The sequence below is a fragment of the Corvus hawaiiensis genome, chromosome 7 (genome assembly GCF_020740725.1).
Source record: "Corvus hawaiiensis isolate bCorHaw1 chromosome 7, bCorHaw1.pri.cur, whole genome shotgun sequence".
NCBI lineage: Eukaryota > Metazoa > Chordata > Aves > Passeriformes > Corvidae > Corvus > Corvus hawaiiensis.
The window spans coordinates 2,430,705-2,452,419 of NC_063219.1; the positions used below are offsets into that span (position 1 = coordinate 2,430,705).

The 21,715-nt window shown below is 46.3% G+C and overlaps 1 protein-coding gene across 13 annotated transcripts in view; it reads right to left on the bottom strand.

Annotated features, from left to right (window-relative positions):
- The window catches only part of COL6A3 (collagen type VI alpha 3 chain), a 58,682-nt gene extending 37,338 nt beyond the window's left edge, over positions 1 to 21,344 (bottom strand). For 3 of the 13 annotated variants that reach the window (XM_048309327.1, XM_048309331.1, XM_048309329.1), the window contains exons 1-5: positions 21,034 to 21,344; positions 12,316 to 12,464; positions 10,781 to 11,398; positions 6,449 to 7,051; positions 1,837 to 2,439 (exon numbers count right to left, since the gene is read on the bottom strand). In XM_048309327.1, the coding sequence (XP_048165284.1) occupies positions 1,837 to 2,439; positions 6,449 to 7,051; positions 10,781 to 11,398; positions 12,316 to 12,403 (1,912 nt within the window). In that variant the 5' untranslated portion in view covers positions 12,404 to 12,464; positions 21,034 to 21,344. The remainder of the gene's footprint in view (positions 1 to 1,836; positions 2,440 to 6,448; positions 7,052 to 10,780; positions 11,399 to 12,315; positions 12,465 to 21,033) is intronic. The other 10 variants (XM_048309330.1, XM_048309326.1, XM_048309332.1 and 7 more) reach the window with 9 other exon arrangements.
- Positions 21,345 to 21,715: the final 371 nt, after the last annotated feature.

The window sequence follows — 21,715 nt, forward strand, 5'->3', positions numbered from 1 at the left end:
CCTTCCTGGGCTATCTCCAAGCATCTGAGCTCCAGGACACAGGTCTACACCCTAAAGACACCACAGGGTCATCACCCTGTGCTTTTTTTTTAGCTCTAAACCTATCCAGATCATAGACCAAAATGCCAAGATTTTAAATAAAATCTCGGAGAACTGTTGTCATCCAAGACATCCCCTTATATGCCTTCCTCCAAATGAGTTGTTCAAAAATTTATTTATGCCCATTGTTAATTCTGCACATTATCTTTCTGTTTAAAGTATTTCTGGCTAGATTCATCCATTCTCTAGCTTGCCTTGTCCCTGTAAGCATGCTGTTCTGTATATAAAATATATAAATATTGAGCTATTCAGAACAAAAAGGAAAAAAGGACTCTTTGGAATAAAGAGATTGCTCTCAGATTTTACAGATTGTCTTGGCTTTCTGTATTATTAATTTTTCCCAGAAAAGTGCCATTCAAGGCCCAGGGTGATACAATATCCAGTTAAAATACAACTGCTCAGTGTCAAAATCAGTTTTGTTACTACCAAGAAAAATTTGTAGGGGTAGGATACGATCACTTGCTTATTATGGGTGTCAATAGTTGTGAGCACAAAAAAAAAAGACTGGAAAAATAGAGAAGCTGCACAAATGACCTTTAAAGAACAAGAAAACACAGGAACATTTTTAATTTACATTGAAAAATAAATGCGTTAGGTTTGGTGTATAGCCATGCAAAATTGTATTAGCCGGAAACACACTCTGAAACAAAGCTTATTAAATGACAAGTCCTGTGATATTCATCTTCATTAAGGACAAGTATTGGCAAACCGATTTCAAAATGTCTTCTTTTCATGTAACTCAGATACATGCTTTAATTCTTTCAGGTTTCTTTTCTACTGCAGTTTATAGTTTTAAATTACGTGAGAAACTAGAAAAAAATACGGACACAGTTCAACAACCATTTAAGCCAATGGGAACCTCACTATTGATCTTACTGGGAGCTGGAAGAAATCCTGGTTTTCTAAAGTTTATATGCCATGAGACAGAAATACAAGGTTCAAATAAGATCTAGTGCAACACAGATTTAACCTCAAGCACCTCTATTGTGAAGAAATCCTGAGAAATTTGCTATAAAATCTCTGTGCACCTGGAACATCTCTTGAAATGCAGGGGGAACTTCCTCAAAAGACACGACCCTATCGGATGGTTGCTTCCAAATTCTACTGATATCAATGGCAAGGACAACTAAAAAGAGTCCACTGGTTTCATGGAGCTTTGTGTCATCTTCCAAACAAATTAAATAAAAATCAACACTGAAATGTCCTTGTATGCCTCTTAGGGCTTGGGCTGAGTAAATCATAAGAAAACTAAACATGTCCTTAAAGGGTGAGTTTCAGTCCAACAGTGTCAGCTCTGAATATCTCCCCAAACAAATGCGCTTATGTTCTTTACACTCCAAAGAAACCCCTACTTTCCTGAGCAAACACACACTACGGATGATTCCCAAACTGAGGAAGAGATTGTAACATTCACAGGTGTCCCATTCATAGACTACACAAACCCTAAGAAGAGTAAAAGCCTCCACTGAACAATTTAGGTACCTAACTAGTAAAGCACATCTTCCACATCCAGACCTTTAAATGTCGGTTGCAAAATCAGAGCAGGACAAAAATCTCCAGGAAGGAATGATAAAGCTGTAACAACAATCACACTACCAAGTTCACTGGCCTGTTCATGCACTCACATTTAACCATGCTAGGACATGCATTTGATGCATTTTTCCCCATTATCTCTACATGTCATAGAATAAGAAAATATAAACCACATTCCTCAATTAGAAAAAGGCCATTAATTACCTGGTGATGGCTCTTGGACAAGCACTCCTCCAGAGAGTGTCCGGATAGGTGACAGCACTTCAGGAAGAATGGCTTGCATGAACTGAAGGCGGAAGTCGTTTGGGTTGAACACAAAATCTCTTTCATGAGCAATTTCTTGAAGCTCTGCCAGGTCGGCGTTTCTCGACCCAATGGCAAGGGTCACTATCCGGTTCCTTTTCATCTCTGCCGCGGCTTGGTCAACAGCATCCCTGGACTTACCCCCAGTGATGAGCACCAGCATGGGGAGCACCCCTTCCTCTATCCTGCACCCAGCAGCACTGGTGAAGAAGTTGTTCCTCACAAAGTCCAGCGCTGAGCCAGTGTTGAGTGTCGTGCCACCCATGAGCTTCATCTTCCTCACATTGGCCATCACATCCTTTCTGGTCTGGTGGGTGTTAAAATAAAACTCTGGCTTCACAGTGTCTGCGTACTGTGCCACCGCCACTTGGATCAGGTCAGGTCCAACCTCCAGCCTTTGGACAATTTTGGCAACGAAATCACGAATTGCGTTAAAGGGGGCAGCCCCCAAAGCAGTTGAACCATCTATCAGGAAGACTATATCCTTCTTGTTCACTTCAATAACTGCAAGTAACACATGAACATCATGTTAGCCTTCAAAACACTCTGCATCAATTCTATGTCAACAGCTCAGCAATGTTTAAGACCTCTTGTTTGCTTTTTGCTTGGAGTACTGTTACTCTCAATGCCTTTAAAAAGGTCTTGCTTTCCGAACAGAATTATTTTTTAGGGTCTAGCAGAGAGCTAATAATAAATCTGACTGTCTCCCCTTTCTAAAACACCGAAGAGTTAAAGAGTCGCAAAAACTGTGATTTTTACACACTTGAATATTAAAATGCATGTACATGTCAAAGCAAGAATGAAAGGCAGTAAGGAGAAATCTTGGCACTCAACAAGCACATGAGATAAAATAAGCAGGTGATGCTCCTTCAATCTGCAGAGGAACCACTTGAATGGTGGTGGTTTGGTGTGACAAGTATGAGGTACCTGAGAGCAAAGACACAAGGAAAGACTAGTCTCCACCTACTCAACATACCTGGATTTTGGGTCTTCGCATCCTAAATCTTATTTCTTATCTAACAAAACCAAGTTATGGTTTTTCTTCGCACAGCTGACCCAGTCATGGATAGGCTGGATTATATTCTAGTGGCCTTGTCTTTAACAAACAGGTTCCCTGTGCTGTAACTTCTGAAACTTTATTATTGATGATGGCACAGGACACAGGAAGAGTACAATTAGCTTTCCAGTGCCCTGGCTAAGTTTAAAGAAAGATAGTTAGGCAGGAAAAAACCCCTGTTGTATTGCATTGGAACCAAAGCATCGTCATATTTAGTACAGCAAATACATTTTTTAAAAGGTAAATAGTAACAAGACCAATATGATTGTGATAACAGCATTATACATGATTATCATGGTGCCTAATCTTAATACCATCTTTTAGACAAATCCTCTCACATCATCACCTCCCCAATTTCATGCCATTGACATGAGAGAGGAAACCTTGTGTTGCTTCCAAGTTATGCTTGAGCACTACAAATCATTGTGTTATGTCAGACTTGGTGTATCCTTAAATCACCCGCCCACCTAAGAGCTCCTGAGATGGGTTCAGGATTCAAGGAGGAAGGTCCATCACCTCCCAGGCTCACTGCCACACCCAATGCACAGCCTGGGGAGAGGACAGCCGGCATCGTGGGGATCTCACACCCCTCAGGGCAAGCGGTAGCAAACACTGCCTTGCCCTGCCTGGATGGAGAAGAGCAGCCCCCAGCCCATCAGGGCTCCTCTGTGTGGAGGCTGTTTGCTTTGGATTTCAACAAAGAACAAAACTTTGGCTGCAGTCCTCCTTGGCCAGACACCAGCTGGCCATGGATAGTGGTGCTCTCAAAGGCTGGGTGCTGTCAGGTTTCTCACTATGGGTGAGTGCCATGAGACCGAGCTGCCCCAAGGGGTGACCTGGAGCAGGGGATGACATCTGTGACTCATCTGCCCCTCTGCCCTCAGACCCTGAAAGACCTGCCTGCACCAGCAAGTGTGAGCCTTTGCAAACACCTCTCATCGAGTTGTGCTGGAAATAGTTTCATTAAGGACCAATTGTAGAAAATGGAAGTTTAAAACTGCATGCCATGGTGCTGCCAGGCATAAAATGAGGAGGACATGCACAAAGCAAAGGTGATGGTGCCCTCTCCAAGCCATAACCTCAAGTGAGCTGCCAGTGGACTGCAGTCGGCTGCCCAGGCTGTCAGAACAGAGCTACGCACAAAGCAACAAGAGTTTGTGTAAATGATCCCTTTCCCAGAGCTATGATTTCCAGCATTCATCCCTCCAGCCAGGTTTTTTTTCCTCCTTAGTTATTCCAAGGAGGAGAGGGCTGGAAACAGGAAACTTTCCAAATGGATAGCTAGGGCTGACATTGATGCTTTATTATCACCCAGGAGAAATGTCCAAAGCACATCCTTAGCTTGTCAGCAGCTAGAAACCCAAAAGTGGAGACCCTGGAAACTTTTGACTTTTGGAGGAAATATCAAAGGGGTTTTGGAAAGATGAGGGAGGCTGGGAAGGAAGAGTTCCCTCTGCTTCTCATTCCTGTTGCATCTCTCAAATCCTGCAGTTTTTTTGCGCAGAGGAATGCAAGAACCAAACCCAAAACACACAGGAAGAAACAGCCCACAGTGCTGGTTTGCATGGACACAATTAGTGCAAAAGCCTTTAAGCAGGGCTGTGCACATCTCATAGGGTTTAATCCAAAGCCCTGTAAAGCTGATGGCAAGTCTCCCAAGAATTTCAAAGGATTTGGGATCAAAGCATTGTATCTTTGACTCTCAAAGCTGGAAATGTTGAAGGGTGTCAGTGTCACCCAGCCCTGCATAGTTCCATCCTCGTTGCCGTGTCAGCTGTCTGGTGAAGCACCTAATCTAACTTAATCATCCAGGCTCCCCCAGTAGGTGAAGGAGCAGAAAGGCACTTTGGAACACCCCTTCATCCCAGGATGAACAGCTGGAGAGCTAAAGTGAAGCTAGATGTCTTCAGTATTTCATAGGAGCACTTGGCACCTCAGGGTTTGGCATCCCTTTTGGGCTGCGGCGTCTCCCAAACTGCTTTGCACTGCAGCATTCCAAGCTGTTGATGTGAATCAAGCAAACCAGTCAAAATTTATTTCCATGGGTGCCAGAGGTAGGAAATTCCCTAAAGCTCCTTTGAAAATATCCACTTCCCCATTTAGCACATCCATCTGTATGTAACTGCACAGGCTGATGTAGCACCTTCCACAAATGAGCTGGCACTTCAAGTGAGAAATATGCAAATGCAGATGAAACAAATGTACCGAAATTTTTTAATCTTGCCATTCAAACTGTAAAAAATCAGACAGGAGGAAAGAGAGGTTCTCCACTGAGTTGCACGGATCCCAGCATACATATTTTAGCTACACATGCTGACTTCATATTAACTGGCTAAATATGGTTCTTGTGGGGTGCTACAAGAAAAAGTTCTTAATGTTCTTTCTTGGAATAATCAAGGCAAGGTCATAAAATGATCTTTAAGGCAAATTCGTCCCTTTGATTTAAGCCACAGGATAGCAATCATGTTTAGGCATGGATCAGCAAAGACATCTGGAATGCAGTTTTATATGTCAACATACACCATGAAGAACAGTGTGTACAGAACTCCAGACTGACAACGGGATCCCAAAAGTGCTGTTAGCATTAAGCATCCTGTTAATTAAGTGCAGCAGCTCCAGGCTGGCCCCTTCCAGGGGTCTCTGCAATATGACATATTGTATCTTTCATAAATCACCTATTTGCCCCATAAATCCAGATATTCAGTATTCTACTGCACCCAAGCTGATGCTAGTCCAGAAATAATGTCAGGGGAACTTAAGGGTGAAAAAGTGACCTAAGTGGAACATGCATTTTTAATTCCTGTGGCCTCGTGGAAAGCTGTAAACATCTTCTTTAGCTGATTGATCACAGGTGGGGATTTGACTTCAGAAGAACTAAGGGCTGCTCTGCCTTTAAGTTCAACAACACAGGAATGTCCGCCTTTTACCAAGGGCAGCCCAGAGCTTCAGTGAGTTGTGGAATTTTACTGTTTTAGCAAGCAATTGATTTCAACTCTGGTATGCAGGGATCCATTTAGCATTCCTGTTACCTTCCTCAGCCACATTTTATGGTCATGACACTTCCAAATGACATAAAATGTAAGCTTACACGGCATAAATGTTTTTACAACTGGCAGTGCTGCAGTGTTTACTCCCAGGGTGTTTACATATCCCAAAAAGGATTATATGAGCTTTTCTATACTCTTTTTATTTTATACTCTGCTGTCTTTTAAAACACCCCTTGTCATGCCAGTTATTGCAACAAGACCTCACGGTTTTTGAGAGATAACCCACTGGGCCAATGAGTTTCTGCACAGAAACATCGTTTCTCCATAACCAGACCAGAGAGACGAATTGGAAAAAAAAAAAAAAAAAAAATTGAAAATAATTAAAGCTTTAAATATGCTTGTAAATCGTGCAAAAGCTCAATCGTTCATCGACTCACCGAAATGCAAGGGTCTTGAAGGGCATACATACCTTCAGTCACAATGGTTGGGGCCGCTAACAAAATGAGTCTTTGGGCCACTCCAACAATGTTGGGCAGTAATAATTCTCGAAGAGCATCAAGGTTACGGATATCCAGGGCAGTATAGGCGAAGCTTCCATCAGTAGCAATCTGCTGCAGCTCTGCACTGTCAGCATTCAGGACCCCAATGCTAAACGAAAATATACCAGCTTGCTTCACCGCTAACAAGCCCTCTCGGATATCATCACTAGACTCTCCACCACTTATCAGCACTAAAATCTGAGGCACCGCTTCCTCTATCCTGCTGCCTCCCGCCTGGGTGAAGAGGTTCTCCACCACAAACTCCAGTGCCGCACCGGTGTTCGCTTCCTCGCCCCCGCGGAAGCTGAGTGCCTTCACGGCATCCAGGACATCCGCTTTTGTGGAGTAGCTGTTCAAAGCGAACTCGGTTCTGGGTTGATCACTATACTGCACCACCCCAATGTGTATCTGCTGAGCTCCAACTCTGAGGATTTCAATCAAATTTACAAGGAAATCGCGTATGGCTGGAAAATTGACACCTCCGATGTTGTTTGATCCGTCAATAAGGAAAATAAGGTCAGCAGACTCTTGAGCTTTAAAAAAAAGAAATGCAAAAGGTGAAAGCATTAAAATGAGTGATTACATGCAGTTGTAACAGTGTTCTGACATGTTTCTTGGAAAACCAGTGAGAAACACGAAAATGAGAAAATAAAATAATGTGATCACTGAGGAGGTGACTTTTTCCTCTTAGTTCTGCATTCTGATTGAATATGAGCTCTCAGGCCCTGCCCAGTAGCATCCACAACCCATCAAGGAAGGGTTTGAGTGGACAGAACACAAGCCAATGGCTGTAGTAACATGGGGGTCAGCATTATTGGCATGCAAGGAGAAACCTTGGCAAAATACAGTTTTTGGAAATCTAGATCCATTCCATCATTGGCCAGTACTGTCCAAATATTTAAACAGAGCCAAAAGAAAAAGGTGGATTTTGGTGGCAATTCATGCTGAAGGTAGAGGATGAGGAGGTTTTTATCATTGCAGCCTTTTATTTTTTGGGAGAAACATTTACTGGATGCAGGGGAAGTTTCAGCTTCTCTGTCACAATTCTGCTCTTTTGCTGGTTAAACACAGAGGCTGAATATATGGGCTTCTCCCACCATGAAGAAGTATTATTTGAAATACATTTGTTAGAAACAATTTTAAAGTTTTTAGTTATTTTTCTTGCACTGTACCTCTTTGACCAGCTGCCAGCATCCACCTGTTATTTGTCTAGGAGTCTGACCCACACAATTCTCAACCCAGGCCACACAGAAGTTGTGTCACTTTAAATATTTTGCACAAAGATGGGTTGATTATTGGCAGAGGGGTCTGGTCTGTATTTTTCATATGGATTCTGGATATTCAATCAAGGAATGCAGAATCAGGTTAAAAAAGGGTGATGAAATCAGTCATGACGCAATTATCCAACTCTAGTTGTTGTGGCCATACCCAGATGATCACAAGCATTTGCTGACAACATACACACCAAACAAAGCTTGTACACGGCATGAACATGGAGTTGAGGGGAAGTATTTTTGCTCTGAGACTTACCAAAGCAGACCCAAAATGCCCTGGTGTCTGCTCTAACTCCTTTTGCTCAACTAATTTTACCATCGACATCACCAAGAGTTCATGCATGCAAAAAAGAGGGGGGAAAAGACCCCAAAGCATGCTCGGATGTTTCCATGCTATTACTCTCCCCTCTCATTAAGAACTCAAATTTCAGACTATTTGCAAATTACTGACAAGCGACATTTGGAAATCTCTCTCAGTCAGCTCTCAACTTTTAAAAGCCGAAGGTGAAACCAGCAGCAAAGCTGGCGTGTGGTTTAGCAAGGCCAGGAATAAACCCGAGGTCTTTGCTATTAACCAGCACTGCCAGTAATTTGTTTATTTCTTGCCAATTTAGTTGTTTTTCTAGTACATGTTTTCATACACCAGGAGATTCAAATAATGCTGCAATTCCAGCAACAAAGGAGAAGGTCTCCAGGTCACCATTGCTCCCCTGGACCAACTCAATGGCCAGTGTTGGCTCAGAGAACATCACCAGGGTTCAGAATTTCAAGGAGCTCCAGAATTTATTCTTCCATCAAGGCAAAATTTAGGGGTGCTTAGGCTTGGTTTTACTGAGCCGTTTTCAGTAGGGATGTACACGTTCTACTTCATCATAAAAATGAAAGGGAAATCTCACAGTGGTTTAACCCAGGGCTGCTTTAGATATCCTGGATATCTTTTTGGAGGAACAAGATTCCAGGCACTAATGACTTGCTCCCACCAAAGAGAAAATAGATATGAAACAGATGTGTTGGATAATTTGTCATCACCGTAAAAAAACCTTGTACATCAGTGCACATTTATGGAACAAGCTGGTGTGGAGAACAAATAAAAGCATGCTGGTTACACAACTAAGCAAAGAGGGTCAGATGAGACAGACAGCTCAGATTTAACAAATGCTTCAGGGCAAACTTGGGGCTGACTGTTGTACTTACGTGAGTCAGCTCCAGGGACTGCCACAGACCAATAGTTTTGGTTCCCTTTACTGGAATCCTTTACAGGACTGGGGCTTTTTTACAGTTCCATTTCATATTAGGGCTTGTTTCTAACATAGCATCCATGGCACTTTTATACATCTTAATGTCACATGTAGTTATCAGCTGAATAAATGACTTCTTAAACTCTTATGCAGATATTTGTACCATGCTTTGCACACTGTTATCGTCCAAGGTTTAGGACCTGTAACATCTTTTCCAGTGTTTACCAATACTCTGTATATCACCCATGCAAGTCACACAGGGACAACACTGCAATAGTAGAATTAACTTAAATTTGTGCTATAGGATGGGAAGGAAATGCTTGCAAAAAATACCTTTAAGCAGAAACAAACTTGGAAATGCATGATATACACGAAGTAGGAATTTGGCTTTAAAGCTTTTAAAGGAATGTCTGTGATTCCAGATGTTTCCATTCAATGGGGTTACCTGCTGGCATGGCCCAGAGGAGGACAGCCAGCTTCCAGAGACCAATTCCCCAATTGATTTCAGCAGGGAAGCACCGGGGTCCTTCATGGCTAAGATGCCCAACAGCCACCGGAGTGCTGTCAGCAGGCTGGGTATTAACATTCATTTTCCACATATACTGGTGTCATTTCCTTAGCACTGGTGAGCCTTTTGTCATGTTTGTGGGGCAGCTACTCCCCTGTGGCTTTCCTGTGACCTGGATATTTGCCCTGGCAAGCGCTTTGCACGACAAAAACACACATGAGCACGGCCTTTTGGTGTTGCTTGGTGTCATGCAGTGATGGAGAGCACCCAGTGGGACTGGCGTGAGGGTTAATCAGGCAAGACAACACAGGGAGATTAATGTCACACTGCCCCATGACACTGCTGTGGCCTTATGTTGCCCCACAAGCTCTTGACCTTCAGATGGAGTCTCAGGAATAAAAAGAAAGGTTTGATCCCCAGGACTTCTGTTTTGAAAAACAACAAAAAAGCTGCTCAGAAGGCCCTTGCCATGCAGGAATTTCATAAACAGAGAAGGGACGGAGGAAGACTGTCTTTTTTTTTTTTCCCAGGGAAATTGGGCCCTGTCTTGTAGTCAGTGTAGGTCTGCTGAAGCCAATGTGGTTTCAGGGAGGTTTCAGTTATGGGAAGGGTCCGGTGCTCCAGCAGGTGGAAGCAGTGGGCTCTCAGAGAAGACTCTCCAACCACACATCTTCTCCAGGTGCATGAGAAGAGAGGCTAAGGGACAGCTCAGGGGTGAGCTTTCAGCAGAGAAATTCCCCACCCAGCCCGTTTTGCTTGTTTTCAGTGAAGAATGTGACTTTCTGGAACGGCACACTGCCTATCTCCCTGTCCCCCAACCTGGTTCTAAGGGGACATCCATCACGGTGTCTCCGCAACCAGCAGCCACCTTCTTGGTCTCCAGAGGATTTTTGGTCAGGGTCACCATCAGGTCTGGTGTGTTCATCCCCTGTTTCCCCACCTTGGGAGTGAACAGGACAGGGCAATTTACTAACTCTGCTGAGCTCCCTAACCTTAAATTTCCATGCCATATGTGCCAAAGGATGGCCACAAGGTGCCACTTGCCCATTCAAGGATTCCTGCCCTGACTCCTGTCAGCCCTGGCTCAGTCTGCAAACAACAGCACCTCGGCAGCTGCAAACACGGGGCCACGTGCTTCAAACCTTTGTTTTTAAACCTCTGAACGTCCATCTCAGTCTTGCCCCTACAGAGTGGCAATGCCAAACAGCACAACGCCAGCAGATACCACCAGTCAGCCATTACCTGTGATGTCTTTAACCAGTCCTTTGGCTCCAGCCCTTTCTGGAGTCATGGAGGAGCGGACACTCGCCACTAAGTCTCCAACTATGCCGTGGAGAGTGGTAAAATTCTCTAGGTTGAAGCGGTGCGTATCGAGGGGTTCGCTTGCTACTTCCTGTAACTCCCCTTCCACTGGGTCCTGAACGCTGACCGCAAACAGGTTTACACGGGCCGAGTTAAGGACAGATGAGGGCAGAGCCACATCATCCCGGGGCCGTCCGTCTGTTAGCACTATAATAACCTGGGGCACGCCTTCACTGGCTCTGCTTCCAGCAGCTTTAGTGAGGTGCTTCTCGATTAGGTACTCTAATCCTTTTCCAGGCTCGGTGCCTCCCCCCACGTAAGTCATGTTGGCAATATGGGACAGGACGTCCCGGGTGGAGAGGTAGGTATTTAACTGGAACTCTGTGTGCGGGTTTCCGCTGAACTGGACCAGGGCAAAGCGAAAATCATTTCCTCCCACATCTAAAGCTTTTACAACATCATACAGAAACTCTCGAACGAGTTGGAAGTGTTCCTTCCCAACGCTCCAGGAGGAATCCACTAGAAATATTATATCAGCCACGGCAACGGTTTTGACAGCTTTAAAAAAACAGATGGGGGTTTAGGATTTTTTATCAGTCAGCACAAGCATGCCTCCTTCTTCTCCTCCTCCTCCTCACCCAAACAACCAACAGCCTCCTTGGCATGGTGAAAGTGAAGCTCAGCTTCCCCTTGTGGCCCGCAGCAAAACGAGAGGAACTGGTGAACAACCAGGCAGCCACTAGAGCCCTGGCACCGTGGTGCTGGGGGATAGGAGGAGACAGCATGCCACCTTCCCTGCCCAGAGAGGGGGAGCCGAGGTGCTTCTCCCCTCCTACACCCTCACCCGTGGGTTTGGACACCAGCCCTGAGCCAGAGAGAGACACCGGCAGCTTCACCTGTGAATTCAGGCTTGCTGTTTCCAGCTGCCCATGCCTCTTGCATGGTTTTTGCTGGCTCAGGGCTTTGCTGACTCCATGGCAGTGCTCAGGGAAGGAAGGACAGCTTGGTTTAAGCAGCCTGGGTGCTGTCTTGAGTTTTCCCTATTTTTCCTGCTGTTAATACCCACTTAGTGACCCACCAGCTCTGGTCCCAAAGGCGCCAGCACCACTTTTTAAAAAGCCTTTCTGCAGGTCAGTAGCAGTGCTCTTCTCACTGCTAGAAGCCCTCCTACACATGCAGGGAGGGCAGAACAGCTCTGCCCAGGAGAAGACCGTCTCAGGACCACCCTGAGTGAAGGTCCCACACCCCAGTGCCCTGCAGAGCATCCTCCAAGGCACAGCACTGGCCAGTGACGTGCTTGGGGAGGCACCGTGAGTGTTGGCCAAGGCCTGCGTCCCAAGGACCCTCAGCAAGGTGGGAGCTGAGGAGCAGAGGGTCATCCATCCACAACATCCACAGACATGCATGTTAAACACCAAACAGTGAGAATGAGTGGTTGTACAGGGCCAAAGGCAGGTGAAGCAACCCGGGCTTACCTGCTTGCTGCTGGGCACCAACCAAGCCAAAGCCTGAGAGCAGGAGGCAAAACATTGCCACGAGGGGCAAATGTCGATGTTTCCTCATTTTGCTCTTTTATCTGAGTTTTCCTTTAATTCTCTTTGTTTCAAAGCACCTGAAGTGAGACCTAAGGGAGAAAAACAGGGAGAGTGAGAAATAGCGGCAGTGCTGGCCAGGCACAGATGAGGCATGAGGTGGAAAAGTCAAACTGTGTGGGTTTACAAGGCTTTTGTGGCACTTTGGCAAGAAAAAAAATTCTTTGCTGCTGGGCAGAGTCTGCTTCATACAGCCATCCCTTTGGAAGAGGAATCCTCATTCACATAATTGACCTTTAATCACCTCTGTGGAATTGGATGATTTTGTTTTGCCTGTGCTGTCCCAGGCAATACGTAATAGATAGGAAAATGCTTAGGTTTCTACTACCAAGATACACTGTGGCCTCTCACCTGCCCTCCCCACCCATGGATGACCAGCTGATACATCTTGGCCAACATCCTTCCTCTTGCTGTTGCCTCTTCTCACTTTATTTCTTCCAAACATCACAATAATTGCCCTGAACTTCACCCTTTGCCTCAGCTCACCTTTTCAGCTATCCCAAATATACAAATGGAAATTTAAGCACTCCAGACCCAAGTGAGCCACATGATCTGGCTGCGCAGCAAAAAGCCCTTGGACTCCCCCAAGCTCAGAGCCCCAGTTGTGGAATAGCCTGCGCTGGCTGATCATATTTTGGAAAGGCACCAAGAATAATATTTTATCTGTTGGAGCCAAAAATCTAAATTAAGCAAGTTTCTTATCTATGATCCACCTGGCAAGCCTTCTGAAAAAACACCTCCGCCATGAAGGCTGTGTTTCTGTTGTCGTAGAGATGACCAATTTATTATTTAATCTTCATTTCCAAGCCTAAATAGCAGAAACTAGCAAGGCTTGCTTAACTGGGAAAATATCCTCCAAAAGGGAACACAGTGATTTAATACCTTTCATTCCCCAAAGGAGCTCGATTACTCAAATCAGCCAAAAGTGACTCCACTACATCAAACTGTTAACCAGGTCATCATAAAAGAAAAAAAAAGGAATTCAATTTTCTTACTACCACCCTTGCCAATTCCATCAATACAGACAGTTATGACCAATAACTGTCTGTATAAGAACCTAAGAGGGCTAGGGGGAAGAGTAACTCTTTTTTTTTTTTTAGAAAAACTGTGGTAATTATCCTGATGGCCATCACTGGCATGGCTGGAAACAGAGCCAAGAGTTGGGAATACAGGAAAATTTGGAAATAAGCAGCTAACCCAGTTCCACTGAAGAGACATTCCTCAGGGATATCAGAGGGCAGCTCTGTGGAAAGGAGGGGACAACTTCCAACTGGTTTTCTGAAACCCAGTGCGATCCTGACACTTCCTCTGGCTCCCGGCATGTCAAAGCTGGGCTGGGGTCTGGTCTTTCTTGGGAGAAGAGATTTGCAACATTTGGTCTTCCATGTGCTCCAGATGGAATTTACAAATGTCTTATAGCATGAGTCTGGCAAAAGCTCTCCTCTGCCTTTCCCCCCACAACATTTGTGAATAATAATAATAATAATAATAATACCAGGTGGAGAGACATTGAACAGGCCGCCAGAGCCAGCAGCTAGCACACAATGTTAATCAAGACATGGCAAAGTCTTCCCTTTTATTGGCAACCCCTCCATTTATAGAGGCAGCTGCTGCAGCCCAGAGGTATCACTGTCATTCCTAAAGAGACTAAACCATCACCTTTGTGAGCTGGCACCCATCCATCCCCCTGGCTGTTCCAGTGCAAGCCAAACCTCCCAGTGCCTCCAGCAGGAGCAAACCTGCTCGGTTGGACTGTGTCCCTGATGGGCAGCTTGCTCCCAGAAAAAATAGTTTTACCCAAAGGACACATGAAGGGGATTCATTCCCTGAGCACACAAATACAGAAAAGTCTGTAGGTCCCACAGCTGAGCTCTGCAAAAAGCACAGAGCTCATGACAACCACCCACCCAGCCCCATGGGAGAGTCTTCCCTCTGGGAAGAGGCTTGTGGAAGAGCTGCAAGTTTTTGAGTGGGATTCATTTGCAGCATCCATTGGGATTGTATAGAAGCCTAGAAGAGCCTAAAGCACTGGAAAACACTCTCAGGCAAAGGGTGGGATTGTTGGGGTGTCCTATGCAGGGCCAGGAGCTGGATTTTGATGATCCTTGTGGCTTCCTTCCAGCTCATGATATTCCATGGTTCTATGATTCAAGATGTGTGTGTCTCAAACCCCGATAGCTGTGGAGCCAACCAAGGATTGTTGGTAATAACAAGCAAGGATTGTTGGCAATAACACACTCAGGGAATGGACAGGATGTGGCTGGAGAAGGAGCCACGTGGAGGTAGGGCAGCATTTTATGGGACAAACATCCTTATTCTGGCTAGGGGAGATAAGCACAGCACAGGGATCATGTTGAAAAGCAGGAATGTGCTGTAGGGGAGGACCAAAACTTCTCGGAGCCCTCTGACCCATTTCCAGAAAAATCTAGAAAAAACTTATTAAATAATTTGCATAGGAAGTGAAAATTTATCTCCAGGGCAGGAAAAATTTATCTATAAAAGGTACCTCCACAAAACCCAGGTGCACCCAGGTGTGCCCCAGGACCCTGGACACGCCATCAGCTGGATCAATGCTGGAGTCAGGAATGGTGATGTCTCTTTCTCCCTTTCTTTCTATCTCTCCCTCTTGAATCCATCACCCTCTCTCTCTTCCCTTTCACTCTATCCTTTAACCAAAAGCCACTGTCACGTGCTTATTCTGAGAGATCAGGGACTAACATATCAAATTCCATGCCAAGTGTATAATTTATTAACAAAGCTTTGTAAGCTTTTGCAGGCCCTTTCACTTTGGTCTTTTCTTTCAACCAAGAGCATCTACAAACTTTGGAAGCCCCCTTCACCTTAAGGGTGGGATGCCACAGAGTGAAAAGGCTGCTAGCAATGAATGAAAAACGTGAAATAAAATGCATGCTAAGGAAAACCATCCCACTAAAGTAATGTGTGCTGTAAAACTGCTTATATTTCTTTCCCAAAACACAGGAAGTTATGTTACCATCCTGTTTATTAGCTGCTGGCAGCCAATTCCTCTTCAGTCACAACAGCTGGGGATGAGCAGAGCATCAAGATAAGCCAGTGAAAATTGATGTCTTGCTGGCTAAAAAGTGACAGAACTGAAGCAAACATTTAGGGGCTTTTTTGGTTTTTACATTGAGCAGCTGCTCAGAGCTTGTTTACAGCCACAAAATGTAGCCGAAGGGAAAAGTGAAACTCCCTGTGGCTATGGACTCTCTCCCGCCCACAGGATCACCCATGATCTCCCATAGCAGTGGGAAGCTGAGATTTTCCAGAGTCACAGAATTGCTGGAAAAGACCTCCAAGATCAAGTCCAACCTGGGGACCGATTCCCACCTTATCACCCAGCCCAGAGCACTGAGTGCCACATCCAGTCATTCCTTGGACACCCCCAGGGATGGGCACTCCACCACTCCCTGGGCAGCCCATTTCCTCTCCTTCCCCATTTTATCCTTTAGGAAGCCTCCAGATCTATTTCCAGCTTTCTCTGTGACCTCCATCATGGTATTTATAGTTCTGTGCAAGCAGAGGGACTTGTCCATCAACAAGAGATGAGTTTTAGCATCACACAAAACCATCCTAAAGTCATAGGAGCCAGGATTAGTCACCAGGAGGAAAAAGGCAGCAAAGTCTTGCAGGATATGGTGATGGATATCTCTTAGAAATGGACAATTTAAGGAAAAGAAGAGCCTTTAACAAGAGCTGTTCCGGAGCAGGGTTTTCTCTTATAGCCCCCTCTTCGTGACACTCATTAGCTAATGAGGAAGGGTGCTTGCAGAAAGGGGTGGGCAAGGAGATGATTTTCCTGTAGGAGATGGCCCTTGAGAAGAAGAAGATACAGCAAGGACAGCAACTTATTTTGTAAAGGTAATGTGGTGGGGGTTGGGTGGGTGGGGGTAATTTTTTTTTTTCTTTGGCATGGGGAATTCACCCAAAACTCTACTCAGATCTGTTTTGACTGAGCCAAGTCTCTGGCTCCATGCGAAAAGTGGGTTTAAGACAGTAAATGATGTGATTTTTATTGCTTGGCTTGCCTCAGTGAGGCACAAGAAGTAATTTCCGTTGCTCAATGTGTTCTTGCTTTGTGTCCCAAATTACCACTGGTCACAGAAGCCGGAGGTGGCACCAGCTTGCAGGGGATGGATGATAAAACCAGAGATGTTAACTCATGCTAATAAATATTAATACTTGGTTATGGTAAGTGTTTGTTTTGCACCTTTATTCTCCGGTATTGCTGGGTTTTCAAGAATGTATTTTCAACAAGGCAATTTAACTGTGGATTTATTTCATTTTTTAAATGAAAAGTTCCTTGCAGTCCTGTGGAGTGAAAGCTCTGGTGAAGCTTTTGCTATATCCACTTCAAGCTGGAAAAATATGTTGAAAAACCTGACTGCTGAGTGCCTTTAGGAAAAGAAAGCGTTTTCCTGAACTCTTAAGTTAGCACCAAAACCCAGGGAGCCAATTTCTTCATGATTCATGTGCTAAAAGATTAACTCCTGTAGCCTTCAATAATCTGAAAGTTTTATGTCTGTCTAGAGTTTATACAGTGTGTGCCGACCTCTTAATATTACAGTATTTCATCAGAAGAAATACATCTGTTCCCAATACTGCTCTCAAAAAGCAATCATTTCTACCCCGACACAATGAAGTGATTTCCTTAAATATTTTCCCCAGCAGCTATTTTTTGCATATATTGCATACTTCTCTGTGCATAAAATTTGACATTTTACTTTTTTTTTTTTCCCCTTTGAGTGGCTGTTTCAAATTCACTTTCTAAGCAGTTGTTTGCTTGGGTGTGTTGGGGGTGGTTTTCTTCACTAGAGTGTAGTCAAAATAAAATAGATGGGATAATGGGAAGAAATTGTTCCCTGTGAGGGTGGTGAGGCCCTGGCACAGGGTGCCCAGAGAAGCTGTGGCTGCCCCATCCCTGGAGGTATTGTAGGGGGCTGGAACAAAATGGTTTTTAATGTCCCTTCCAACTCAAACCATTCTGTGATTGTATTTATGGTATTTGTTCCCATATCTCCCCGTTTCTGTGACACACTCCTGCTGGAAAGTTGAGCAGCCTCTGGGAAGGAGCAGAGCATGGCAAGCATGGTAGGCAGAGCCATGACTGGCACATTTTCTGGGGACAACTGGCCGGGGTTTGGGCTTGGCCTTGTGCAGCTTTCCCAGCTGGCACAACCAGGGACCTTTGGGATACCTTGCTGCTCCAGACCACAGAACATCTGGTCGGTCCAATTTTCCTGTCCAGCCATGGAGCATCCTCAAAAAATACATTGACTAAAAACATGAGAAGCAGCTGCAGCCCTTAAATTCCCTTGTGCATGTGGGGTGGATCATGTTGTACTGGGAGAAAGAGGTGGATTAGCAGCTGGGTCCCAAAAGGGGGACCTTTTCCAAAAGGGGGACCTTTTCCAAAAGGGGGCCAGGGAGAGCAAAGCATCATCCCATAGCTGGTGCAAGGTGCTGTGAGCATCCTCTAGGCTCCTCCATGAGAAGTCTGTCTCATGGGGATGTCAGAGTCAAAACAAAGAGGTTTCTGCCTTCACCTGCATTTGCTTTGTGGGGATTTTCCCTTGTCCATCATCATCCTGTTTCCCAACAAGACTGCTCAGCCTCAAATTCCCTTGGCTTGGCTGCTCTCTGCTGTATCCACAGCTGTGGGAGGCGGCAGTTGTAAGCTCTGCCAGCGGCTTGGAAGTGGACACCAGGCACCCAGAACAACTACTTGCATCCCCAGCAGCGGGATATGATTGCAGTCATGGCTGTGGAGCGAGCAGCTGGGAGAATCAGCTCCCCAAATCCTGATGTGGAGCCAGGGAGGCACAGATTGCCCTCTGGAGGTGAGGCATGCTCCTCTCTTGCCTGGATGAATTCCCCCTTTAATTTCCCTGAGCTGGGGGAAATGTTAGCCAAAAGCCATTCCCAGCGTGATTTTGAGGCGGAATGCCATGATTCTTCCATGCAAAAAAAGCTTGGTCACCTTTTCAAGGGACATTAGTGTCCCATGCCTGGCCACCTCCTCATCACAGAGCACTGAATCTCTCCTGGCTCCACAGCCCTCGGGAGAAGCAAAGCTGTTTGTAGAGACTCAGGATGAGCTGAATAGGACAGATCCTGGATTTATTCATGGCTCCAGGTGGAGACATTTAAATTTTTCTCAGCTCTTTTGAAGCGTAAATGTTGCTGTCAAGTGCTACTGGGAAGGTGAGGCTTGTGGGGTTGAGGGTTGCCCCTGAAAACATTTGTTCCTATAAAGGCAGACCTGAACATTAAAAAAAATCAAGCCTGAAAGGGTGGAAAAAGATCTCTCTGCTTTTGCAAACCACTGGAGCTCGGATTTTTGAAAACCAGTGTTCAGCAAAGCAACAGAGTTACGGTGCTTCCATATCCTACCCAGGCAAGTACGCTGGGTGCTAGAATTCAATATGAATCACATATTCATTTCTGTCCTTCTAAGCATGCTGTTGGCTTAAAATCTGGTTGTTTTCTCCATCCAAAGACTGAGACTAAAATAGAGTCGTTAATAAGAGGAAAGGGAGTATTTGCTAAAAAAAAAAAAAAAAAAAGGAAACTCCCTCAAAGATCAATGACTCTTTATGTATAGTAACCGGAGCCTCCCGGAGCCTCTCCACCCAAACAGATCGGCTCCTTAATGTGGAACACAGATCACTTAAAAAGGTGGAAAAAGTGATGGGCATGTGGAGGGGTAAGGCTGGCTGTGATTCACGGCGGGGAGCAGGCACGCAATGCCACCCGGCGCCGTGCACGCCCAGCGCAGGGCAGGCTCACCCCTTTGCTGGAAATCCAATGGGGAATACAATCCAAGGCTGGCAAGGCTGTGCAGTTACCACAGTTTGTACTGATGGAAGGAATAAGATGTTCCCTTCCCTCCTGTTCCTGGACAGGCACGTAGCAAAAGTAGAAGAGGAACATCATTTTTTTTTAAATTTTTCCCCCTCCTTGACTTGTGGGAATAAAGCGGGGGCTGGTTTAGCTCACCCTGCAATCAGGGAAAGTTACTGCGTTTGAATGGAAAATCGTAGAGATGTTTGAAAAACCAGAAAGGGGACTGGGGTGGGTGCTGGAAACTGGAAAGGGAATGAATGAACGATGGTATGGTGGCAGCAAGCACGCAGCCCTGCACTCCTGTCTTAAACACTGTCACAGCCCTGGTCGTGGTTAGCCTCTCTGCAAAGACAGAGTAAGTTTGAGGATGAAAAGCCTGTTTCCCTGATCTCTGACTCAAGGTATGGTGCCAGGGAGATGTGGAGCTGAGTCTCTCCTCTGCCACTGCATTCTTACATGACCTTGGAGGAATTCTCCAGCTCCCCACAACAGCCTCAGTCTGGAGACATCTCACTGCAAACCTCCTAAACTGGGTATTTGCCCCAGAAGCAGCACTACATAAGCACTGTAATTACCCAACCACAAATACTGATTCTTTTTTCCTTAAACCAGCAAGAAACAGGGTAAAGCCAGAATTTTGAAAAACGCAGGATTCCTCCCCCAAGAGTGCACATGGATCCTCACAGCAACCAGAAACAAACTGAGAGTTTCCCATTTCACCCACTGGAACCAGAGCAGCTTTGGCTACCCCCACTCCAGCCAGTTTTGGCCCTTTTGCTTGGTCAGGAAACCAGTTTGGCCACAACCGTTTCTCGCCCCATCTCCACTTGGGAAGCGAGGGCTTTGCTGAGCCCAGTGGAATGGTGGCAGGGTGTCTCCAGATTAATCATAGCCGCCCCCTCAGCAAGTCCCAAGAGGCTGAGGGCAACTGGGGCTCTGGGGGGAAAGGGCTCGGGAAGGCAGGAGGGAGAGCAGATGAGAGCCATGGAGAGGGACGGTGGCTCCATGCACGGCTGGAGAGCCCTTTCCCTCAGGGGAAGAGCTGCTGTTTGGCTAATTTCCCTCTCTGTGGATGACCACAAGAGGATGAGGATTACCCTTGGAGCCACATGCTGGCCCACCCCGGAGCAGTGGGGACGTGCCTGGCAGCAGGACCTGAGCATGGCTGAGCACCTCTGCCAGGTTCATTCTACCTCACCTTGGGGCAAGAGGAGTGAAGGTGGCTATCTAAACCCCCCAGCCCTGGGAGCAGGAATGGAGCACTGAGACAGCCCCTCAGCACACTCCTTGCAGGGTCCCATTGGTGTCCCCACCTCTTTGTGCTGGTACATCTTCCCAAGCCTCCACATGCCCTTCTTGGGGCATTGCTTCCCGTGTCATCCTGCTCCTATCCCACCAAGCTGCTGCTGCAGTGATTCCAAGACAACAAACGCAAAACCCATCCTGAGGTAGCAGGGGAAATACTCTGGTCAGTGCTTTTGAAAGGGTTTAGGGCCCCTGCAGAGGACAGGAGTGTTCCCACACACCTGCGGTGCATCAGCTCCGGGAGGAGCTCCGGATGTGAGCCAGCCGGCAGCATCGCTCTGCTTTTCCAAGACTAATGCAAACCTAGGGATGGGTTTTGTCCAAAATTCCTTGAAAAACCCCCAAATACTACCACCCCACCAAGGAGGGCAGCCACGGCTTAGCAGCTGCAGAGCTTAGGCTGAAGGCTCCCACACGGGAAGCAACACTTACCCCTGAGTGAACCTCCAGAAGAGTTGCTTATTCCAGGATTTTTTGCTCCAAAGCGCCTCTCACCCTTGCTTCATGGCGTGCAGTGCTGCTCAGCCTTCCCAGTGCCCTCTTGCCTTGCTCAGCGGGGTGCAGGCACTGGCGGGATGAGGGAATGGTGGGGCACTGGTGGGACGAGGGGACTGCCGGGGCGCTGGTCCCTGCGCCACGGCCGCCGTGGGTCTGAGCGAGGCCGGAGGAGGCAGCTGGCTCGGGAATGCCGGGGAGGCGGGCGAGCCGGCGTTGCAAATGGGATCCAGATGGTTGGTGCTGGCGTTCCCGGGGCTGAGGTCAGAGCTGCTCATCACACGCAGTTCCCCCCCCGCCTCGGGGGACGCCTCCGCGCTGTGTGGCTTCCCCTCTCCGCGCTGGCCGTGCCGCGTCCAAAGCGCTGCTCCCTTGTTGGTGAGAAACAGAAAATAAAATAAAATAAATAAAATGAAATAAAATAAGGAAAGATTGTGGAATTGGAGGAAGCTGATTTAACTATGTCTTTTGGTCGGGAAGGGTTGGTCTTGGATGTTTGCAGGAGTCGGGATGTGCCAAGGGCCATACCAAGTTACGCAGGGCTCCGGAGCAGCGCCGTTCGGAGATGCTCGAGGCTGCGGGAAGCTCAGCCTCTCTCCCTGAACAGTTACAGCATCAG